The sequence below is a fragment of the Gymnoscopelus braueri genome (genome assembly GCF_963280865.1).
Source record: "Gymnoscopelus braueri genome assembly, chromosome: 10".
Taxonomy (NCBI): domain Eukaryota; kingdom Metazoa; phylum Chordata; class Actinopteri; order Myctophiformes; family Myctophidae; genus Gymnoscopelus; species Gymnoscopelus braueri.
In genome coordinates, this window is record NC_137611.1 from 33080918 (window position 1) to 33091318 (window position 10401).

General features: G+C 40.6%; 1 protein-coding gene across 1 annotated transcript; it reads right to left on the reverse strand.

Moving 5' to 3' along the window:
* Positions 1 to 227: 227 nt before the first annotated feature.
* On the reverse strand, positions 228 to 1253 carry LOC308093520 (beta-1,3-galactosyl-O-glycosyl-glycoprotein beta-1,6-N-acetylglucosaminyltransferase 3-like; the record flags this gene model as incomplete). The annotated part of the gene is made up of 1 exon (XM_080439857.1): positions 228 to 1253. The coding sequence occupies exon 1, from the start codon at positions 1248 to 1250 to the stop codon at positions 228 to 230; it is 1023 nt and encodes a 340-aa protein (XP_080295983.1). The 5' UTR covers positions 1251 to 1253.
* Between the last annotated feature and the right edge of the window lie 9148 nt (positions 1254 to 10401).

The following is a 10401-nucleotide window of genomic DNA, read 5'->3' on the forward strand; positions in this document are numbered from 1 at the left end:
CCGCCTGGGGCCCCAAAAGTCAGGAGGCCTCATGAGATTTACCCAAATTATTATTTATTAAATATAAATAAACTGTTTTTCATTCCATTTGAAGCCCCTCAAAAATCCTGCGTGAAAATGCCACAACAAGACCGCTTATTTAAAACAAGTGGTCTTGTCGTGGCATTTTCACGCCGACCACCTCCCCAGGGGCCTCATTCTATGCTTCGCCTAGGGCCTCCAGATCCTTAAATCCGCCCCTGTCCGTCGCTACAATATTGTGCCATTGCGCTGCAGGGCTCGATACATCTAATAGCATTGTCATCAACTTCTGGATCAAACTTGTTCGCCATGAGGTGATGCTGTTGAAACATCCACTGGAGCTCACCAATCCCATACACACATACCTCTCTTCTAACCGTCGAAGTGCATGGAGGGTACGCGGCGCCTTCTGTTACATCACCAGCAAGTTTACTCCATTGCACCAGGCGAACGATGGCATTCATGTCAGACAGGTCGTACATCCTGTGCGCAGGCAGTGACCCTGGTACAGAGCTCATCCTGTTCAGACTGGCCCACAGATGTTCATCAGGGGTATAGGTGTCACGAACCCACTCCATAATCTTCTGAACCTCTTTGTTCTCCAGCACGTGTTCTACAAAGTCTCTGGTGACCACAAAGTAAGCGCTGCCTGAGAACATGGGGATTGGTGGGAGTGTTTTCCTGATTCCCGTATTGCTCATAGTATCAATATGAGTGTGATCAGTATCGGTGACTTTCCAGACGTACTGCCAGCGGGCCTTCTTACTTTCTATCACTTCCTCAGACACCATCATGTTCTTTCCGTTGAGCCTCTTCAGGGCCTGAACCATTTCTGCATTGGTCTTGATGGGGAGGTCTGTGCCGCAAGTGTTGAGCAGGTACCTCCACTGGACAGGATGATGCAGAAGGTCTTTCATACAGTTTAAATCCGCTTGCACTCTTGACCAGGATGCGTAAACCACTCTTTCTAGTTTGCTCGCTATGAACACGTTAGGGAAACAAGAAACGATTGCATTCACAGCTTTATGGAATATCTCTGGGGATTTCTTGTCCACGTGCACACAATAGACGTTCTGAGGGTTGTATACTGCACGCAGGAGTCTTTCAAACATCTCGACATCTGCGTGAATGACCATGGAGTATGCAATGGGAAAGTCACTCTCCTCCTCAATGAGCGGCTCTGTGACGAACCCTCTGTTGTCTATGAAAGCTTTACAGTCCTTTGTCATGCTAAGGTATGACTCCTCTGAGATTCTCTGCTTAGACCCCATAAGCTGAGCAATCTCATATTTATTTCCGACCATCTCTCCCTTGATAATGGCAGAGCAGAGCATGTATTCTTGTGGTACCCCCAGGTCGGTCACTGGGCGGAATGGCCGCCATCCAGAGATATTCAGTAGGAATGGGAGGATTATTAGATATAGCACCCCTAATAGAAAGGCATAGCGTTTCTTATTAAGACATTTACAGTTCATCTTCATCCGATATAGCTGTTCTAATTTGAAAATTAACCAGAGCTTCTTTTAATAGCTTCTTTCACACAATTCCACACGAAGCACAGTCTCATTTATATTATATTGTGATGTCATCTATATGATGTCAGTACAGTAGCGTCAGGCATCTCCATATCTGGGTGCAGTGTCATTCCAAGCCACCTGGCCATTGACCCCTATGGGTCCACTTGGTTACATTTTGTACACACCAGAGGGCAAGATATTTCATGATGTTTTTTGGGTGGTGAAACCGCCCCTATATGTGAGGTTTGGATATTTGCACACCAAATCCTGCGCTGTGATTGGCCACCAGTGTACCCCCCTAACCCTGCACCGTGATTGGCCAATCACAGTCTATTCAGGACTGTGATTGGCTAGGGAAACATGACACATGTGCATAGCCCTATAAATAGGACTATGCACTTAAAAAAAACACATTTATGTTTTTTTTTAAGTGAATCACACATTGTTGACTCCATTCAGTATTGTGATTAGCTAGCAAGACACCGCCCACTTCACACTGGGTGTGATTTTTTTTATATATAGGCTATATTTTTGGGCGGTGAAACCGCCCCTATATGTGAGGTTTGGATATTTGCACACCAAATCCTGCGCTGTGATTGGCCACAAATGTACCCCCCTAACCCTGCACCGTGATTGGCCAATCACAGTCTATTCAGGACTGTGATTGGCTAGGGAAACATGACACATGTGCATAGCCCTATAAATAGGACCATAACTTAAAAAAAAACATACATTTGTTTTTTTAAAGTTATGGTTTCTTCCATCACTTCTTCCATCACTTCTTCCATCACTTCTTCCATCACTGTGATGACCACTGTGACCACACCGCCCACTTCACACTGGGTGTGATTTTTCTTCTCCTCATAACAAATTGACACACAAAATTGTTGTAGAATTTTTATAATCGACTAAACTGATTAGTCTGATTAACCACTTAACCTTGTATTATAAGTAGTACAATGGTGGCATACAGAAATTGTGAAAATAACCGATCTACAAGATCGCAATGCGTCACATCGCATCGCATAGAGAGACATGGGTCCTGTCATGTGATAACGATGCTTCATGCTGCTTCTCCTCACAAAACTATGATGCCTGGTGGCCACAACATAATGAAACTGACATGTTTTGTTTGGCTAAGGATTCATACATCAAATCTGCACTCCGGAACCTATTTGAATTAATAAAATGTTATTTTAACCAATCAGTATGGCAGTGTGTTAATACAATATAACTAGCATATGTGCAGTGGTTGGAGGTGGTCTTCCTTGTGATGATAATGCCTAAAGAAGTTTATGACCCATAAAGATAACTCAAAGAATGGCCATTCCCCCCAACAATCTAAAGCTGATTCTCTACAGTCTTGCTGTCTGGAATGAAGGCTTAGTCAATATCCATTGCATTAGTGTGGCTGAATGTATTCAATTTCAGCTAATCTGAAAGGTTCTTTGTTTAATACTGCTGTAGCAAGAGGAACACTATACAAAACAATCAAGTTATGCCCACAATTTTAACAAGCTGAATATCATATCACACAACTTAATAAAGTGATTTTAAGACAGTGACTGGAGAGGGTGGATATTGGGTTTCTCATAACAGGATCAATGCCAACTGTTAAAGTCACTCTTCATCTGGCGGAAAGAAAATGGGATTAACTTCCTGAATTAGGATTTCAGCAAGCGTTGTGAAAGCAATTCAGGAAATAATGATACAAGGTCACAGTTGAGTACAATAAAGACATTATTAAGACAGTGCAATGAGATAGAGAGAGAGAGGGAGGGAGATGGTGTAGAGAGAGAGAGAGAGCGAGAGAGAGAGAGAGAGAGAGAGAGAGAGAGAGAGAGAGAGAGAGAGAGAGAAGGAGTGGGGAATGACAGCACAAGTGTAACTACATTTAAATGAGCATAGGTCCTCTAAAAGGGAGGGATAATGACAGTATTATGACAGTCACAGTTCAGATATTAGAGGGTATTACACAGGGATGTGGTACCCAGGGAAGAGCAAGACCATTAAAATTGATATGAAGTCAGACAATGGGGTGTTCCATAGGCTTTCACCATCAGATGAATGCTGATGATGTTGCAAATTATACAGACTAGAGGTTTGGGCCCTCACATCTAGATGTTAAAAAATAAATAATAGCTCCTCTCCTCTCCTCTCCTCTCCTCTCCTCTCCTCTCCTCTCCTCTCCTCTCCTCTCCTCTCCTCTCCTCTCCTCTCCCTCTCCTCTCCTCTCCTCTCCTCTCCTCTCCTCTCCTCTCCTCTCTTCCCCCTCTCCTCCCCTCCCCTCTCCTCTCTTCCCCCTCTCCTCCCCTCCCCTCTCCTCTCCCCCCTCCTCTCCTCTCCTCACCTCCCCCTCCTCTCCTCTCCTCCTCTCCTCTCCTCTCCTCTCCTCTTCCTCTCCTCTCCTCTCCTCTCCTCTCCTCTCCTCTCCTCTCCTCTCGACTCCTCTCCTCTATTCCCCCTCTCCTCTCCTCCCCCTCATCTCCTCTCCTCACCTCCCCCTCCTCTCCTCTCCTCTCCTCTCCTCTCCTCTTCCTCTCCTCTCCTCTCCTCTCCTCTCCTCTCCTCTCCTCTCCTCTCCTCTCCTCTCCTCTCTCTATATCTAACGTTTTAATCATTATTATTCCCACTTCATTGTGACATCTTCACCTCCAAATATAATTCAAAATGTAAAAAGTGCAGTTTTATCTGGGATGGTATGGAAAATATTTAAGTTCTTTGTTGCATCTAGATTTCACCCTATAGTCTTCATATTTTCACCTAGAATCACTCACTTTCTTTTTTACTCCATCATGTTCGGTGAAAGCAGTGCCCGCTGGATGTTGATGTTTTAATGTTGCATATCAATATATTCAGATGCAGACCATGTCCACTCAATAGATTTCCAAATGAATTACTGAGTGGAATTCTGAAATAGATGTGTATCATTAAAGAGTTGAGGCTACAAATATTGTTACAGATAGGGATTATATGTAAAGAAAAATATAAATTATTTTATTTTACTATTATACAATTATTATTATGAGTTCACCTATAGCAAAACTGATGGTAGGATGGCTCAGTGGTTCAAGCCCATCATTAGCTTGTGATGTCCTGTACAAGTGTCCTTGACAATGTTATAGCATAAATGTACTGGTAAATTCATTTTTAACCAGGTTAAATTAATTTGATTAATGTATAGTTATTTGTTGTTTTGGCGCTCTGTGCTAGCCAGATGTTTACTAGAAGTATTACTCAAACTTTCAGTATGTTGTTGTTCCAGCACATTATTTAGAATAATAAAAGCGCTAGAACAGATGAGTTCAGACAGGTGTATTGAGTCATCTGCCAAATGATGCTCCAGCCGGTCTGCTCTCTGTATTTCAGTGTTGTGTGCTATGTCCTCAGGCATTGCCAGCTGTTTGTTTTCTAATTAACTTTTTCTAAATGCCTTTGGCTCAACTGAGTGAACTGCCCACATACCTGCACTGAAAATTAGAACATTCAAAATATTCAGAACGTTTTAAACAAGCAACATATGGCATGCAGGGACTTTACTGGACTGTGTTGACTGTGTAAATGGACTGACACTTTACTTTATACTGTAGGTCTCATTCATCCAGTTATATTCAATTATACAACTTCCTAATTGGTATAATAAACAAGGTGAGTTCAGCCACAGCCAAGCAATTAAAATCAGCAAAAGACAGAAAATTATAGATCCAGCAATACCTCTCTGAGAGAGAGAGAGAGAGAGAGAGAGAGAGAGAGAGAGAGAGAGAGAGAGAGAGAGAGAGAGAGAGAGAGAGAGAGAGAGAGAGAGAGAGAGAGAGAGAGAGAGAGAGAGAGAGAGAGAGAGAGAGAGAGAGAGAGAGAGAGACAGACAGACAGACAGACAGACAGACAGACAGACAGACAGACAGACAGACAGACAGACAGACAGACAGACAGACAGACAGACAGACAGAGACAGACAGACAGACAGACAGACAGAGTGAGAGAAGCTATCAAAGTTTTTGATTGATTGATTGAATATATTAAAAACTGTAAAACAGCACAATTACAGTACCAAACAGCACCAAACAGTTCAAAATCATCACAAAAATACAGAAAAAAACAACACTATATGTACAGAGTCAAGTCAGACTATTGGCAGTGCTGTAGAAGGAGAATTTACCCATGTTTGTTTTATGGGTGGGAGGTATACCAGATTGTTGTTTTCGCTCCCTCTAGTACTGTGGGTGTCGCTAACTTTTTAGTCAGATATGCAGGTATTGAGGGCATTGAGGGCAAATTTGCATTGACGATTTTGACAATTGTCTTCTACCCTGAGCCATCCTAGACGCGGAAAATGTGTGGGAAAAAGGTGGGTCAAGGGCCCCAGGCCGAGAAGTAATCGAATCAGTTTGTTTTGGGAGGTTTGAAGCTCAGTCTTTAGTGACATTGAGATGTTGGAGTACCAGGAGGTGCAAGCATATTCAAAAAGGTGAATCAAGGTCTTGAAAGGGTTCTGAGAGCACTTGACAAAAGCTGCTCTCAAGAGGAAATTCTGCCCAGAAATCTGGTTCTCTGATTTACTCTTTTGATAACCTTTGTTGCCATGCTTTCACCTGTCAGGTATTTGTCAAGAATACAGCCCAAATAGGTAATCTCTTCATTGCTAGAGATTACTGTGTGATCAACTTTGACCTTGAAATCATTTGCATTCATCTTACTGAGGGAATGTGTGGTCCCAAACCCAAAGAGAAAGATATTCTGTTTTACCAAGATGTAGTGACAGTTTGTTATCGGTAAGCCAAGTACGGATTTTGGGTTCAGAGCTGAGAGCTTCCTCAACTTGCAACTTGTCCTCACCCGAGGTCAGGAGTGCTGAGTCATCAGCAAACAGGAGCAATTTGCAGTTACAGGCAGCATTCATGTCGTTAATGTATAAAAGGAACAGTAACTAGAATGCTACCTTGAGGAACCCCGCAGCTCACCGGGAGGGACGAGGACATGGTTCCGTTGATATCAACTACTTGTTCTCTTCCCTCCAGGTAAGATCTCATCCAGTTTAGTGAAGTGCTATCAAAACCAATTGCCCTCAGCTTATCAAGTATAATTGAATGGTTTACAGTGTCAAACGCCTTTTGGAGGTCCACATCACGTTTGATGTAGTCGGTCAAATACAGTAGGCATGTGTGGAGTGGAGTAGGATGTTTTGAAGCCCGATTGGAATTCAAACAACAGTTTACGCTCACTGAGGTAGCTGTTGATTTGTTCTTGAATTAATCGCTCCACGACCTTTGAGATGGAACAAAGGATGGAAACAGGCCTGTAGTTGCCAGGATCTAGTTTGCTTCCTTTTTTATATAGAGGGATTACTCTCGCCAACTTGAATTCTTGTGGGACGTGACACTGACTGATGGATAAGTTTGTAATGTGGGCTACTATGGGAGCAATAGAGACCGCTGCGTCTCTGAGGAATCTGGTGGGAATGTTGTCAAGGCCGGTGGCCTTGTTTGGCTGGAGGGCGAAGAGTTTGTTTTGCACATCTTCAGTTTTTACAGGTTTGAATGTGAAAAAATCTTTCTTAGCCCCTAGTTTCTCATAGTGAGCTTGGATGTGGTCAGAGCCATACAGACTTGAATGCTGGGGGAGTTTGCTTACCAACAAGGTTGCAATGGTGGTGAAAAAACTGTTTGAACAGTTCGCCACAACAAGTTTGTTGGTAATGAGCGAGCCACTTGAAATAATGCAGATGTTTGTAGATTTGGTTTGAATTTTGTTGTTGCAGCCTAATTGCTTTAGTGCCTCCCACAGTTTTTGCGGGTTGCCTTTCTTTGCCTCAATGTTCTCATTTATGTACATACATATATACAGAATGCTGTGTTTGTGATCATGCATGTGCCCTCAAAGCCATTTCACTAATCAATGCTGACTGTGAAACCCAATTCCCAATAGAGAACTGGCACTTTAATGAAACTCACAACAGAGCAAATTGCCAGTTTCATGTGTGTACCCAGGCGAACAAATTAAGTAGAACAAAAGTATTATAACATCACATTATTAAGCATTATACTGCACCGAGGGAATTTTATTATTATTATCAACTTCCTTCTTCCAAATGTGAATCTTAATTTATTTTTCATTCCTTCTGGGAATCCCTGACAGTGTGGGGAGGGAGAGAGTTGCCAGTCATAGCCTTGGACCATGTGCCATTGTGAGAACCATTGAAGGTCGCTGTTTTCCGCTCTGTGTTTTGGTTCCCCTTTGGGTCCTTTAAACTCCAGTATATGTCCTCAGCTGTGAATTATACAAATCCATACACAGCAAGTGTTTGGAAGCTGAGCTTTGTCCATATTTGTCATATAACGTTAAGCTACTACTAGTTCCTTATAGTAGCAAGGTCGCTTGTGGTGCCAGTTCAACACTCGTGGAACTTTAGCTGTGCTGATTGAGTTTTTATTTGTATTTGTATTTTGGGGGTCATTGTCAGGGGTCAATTACAAAAAGTTCAGAAAAGGTATTGTGTAATAAAACAATAACATGTATTCACTGTTAAAAATAGGTTCCTAAATACACTAATGTTCATATTATAGCTGTAGTAAATGAGTCACATTTGAGTGAAGGATGGTAAGTGTGTGTTCTGTTTTTCAAATGCCTTGTATTATCCAGGGTAGCAAGCTTTCATGTAAACAGTGTAACAAATTGCTCATCATATCAGCACCTTAGCACCTATATACAGTATGTACAGACTTTTATACATTTGAATGAATGGCTTTAAGAAGGAACCCAATTCAAGAACCTCTAGTTCTCAACCATTTTTGTATTTGCCTTGTCAGAACATTTTGCTAACCACATTTGGTTACTGTTCTAATGTCATTCTGTGTTTTAATATAAGGCAGTGAAGCTAATTAGACTAAATTCATTTAGACTCCAATACTGTAGCTTGTCTAACAGAAGCCATGCAAAGCTCTTCTTGTGTTGCCATGGCATCAGGACAATGGCTTGTTTGGAATTGGAGATAGAAACATCAGTGGGGAGACCGCTATAATACAAAAAATGAACATAAAAAAATAACCTTGGAACCTCAGCAGACAGTAACCCACCGTTTTATGTTTTAAAAGCTGTTTACAACCTTCTGTGTCTGTGTGCATGTTCATTCAAGTACATCACATCTCTTGTTAATTACTCTCTGATAACCCATTAAATGCATTTGCAGGATCAAAGCAACTAAGAATCAGTATACAATGTTTAACACATCAAGATCAGATCAGATCAGATCAGATCAGATCAGATCGTTTAAGATAAGTTATTGACCCCTGGAGCGAAATTAAGGTGTCATAGCAGCAACAGCGGAGAGAGGTAAAAGCCAATAACCAAATCAAGATACTTTCAATAATAATAGAATATTAATAAGAGAAATTAATACAAAACTAATAATACATTATTAAATTAAATTAAAGGTAGGGTAAATGATTTACTTTGGTTAAAATAAGTGTTAAATAGCTCTATTCTGATAGTACTCATTGCTATAGAGTGTTTGTTCAGTAAAAGGAGTCTCCCATGTCTCTCCAGCTCTTTATTAAAACAGAAAATGCATTTTCAGTACTCTCTGCTGATTGGCTTAAATGTAGTCACTTAGATGAAAATGTACGTATATTCTGTTTACTAAAGAGCTGGAGAGACCCCTGTGACCGAACAAACACTCTGTAGCAATGATTACTATCAAAATATAATACTTTAACCTTTTAGCAAAAACAAAAAAATTGTTTTACCTTTAAATAGAATAAAATAATGAGATTAGATTCTGGCACTAGATATCTGCCAGGTCACTTTTGTGGAGTGCCGAGGAGGGGTAAGTTTAGTGGGCGTGTAATGTTGTTGTTGTCCCTGAACCTGAACTTTCAGGGAATGCGACGTTCCCTTCAAACACTGTTGTTACTAGTAACACAAAGTTAAAGTGCCTGCTGACGTCTATTGGGAGATAAGGACAGGTTATTAGAATAACAGTCTGCATGGCTGTTTTCAGCACACAGGAAATTCAGACGTCCACAGTTCATAATCAAGTGCATCTTTGCACTGCTCAATACTGTCTACCTCATATTTCTTCCACTATCTCTATATACTCTCTTGATGATATTTTGTCTCCGTCTCCAACCAGAGCACCTTTTTGAGAGGGGAATTTGTATTATTATTATTATATAAATATACATATAATATAAATATAAATAAATGTATTAATCAATATGTATATATATATATATATATATATATATATATATATATATATATATATATATATATATATATATATATATATATATATATATATATATATATATATATATATATATATATATATATATATATATATATATATATATATATGATATATGAAAATGATTCTGGTCTCGGCCTTGACTAGCGGCCGGTCATTTTAGGTGGACTTACAGTACTGTGAATACAGTACTACTTTGGGACTCTCTTGTCATTCTTGTCACATCTTTCATCTTTAAAGGATAGAGACCTTGGGAGAGTGGAGGAGACAGCTCAATGTCACAATCCTGGCGGCACTGTTCAATCTTATTGAGATCCAGACACAGTAGAGTGAGTCATATTGTTCATAAAGGGCCACTTATTTCCTGTGAGATGGATGTGGTGTGGATCTACTTTGTGCTACAGTACAATGAAACAGAGCAGTTGACTTCAGTGCATAGGGGAAAAGGAAGTAAGCTGTAGTATAAATCAATGCACAGTAGTACATATAGTTGCTGTCGGGCAGAAACCTCCTATCTCCATATTTTAACTCTTTTTTTTGTTGTAAATTAATGCCCTACTTGACCATACTACAGTGTCATACAATAGTAGCAAAAGTAGCAGATCCACAAGCTCAAAA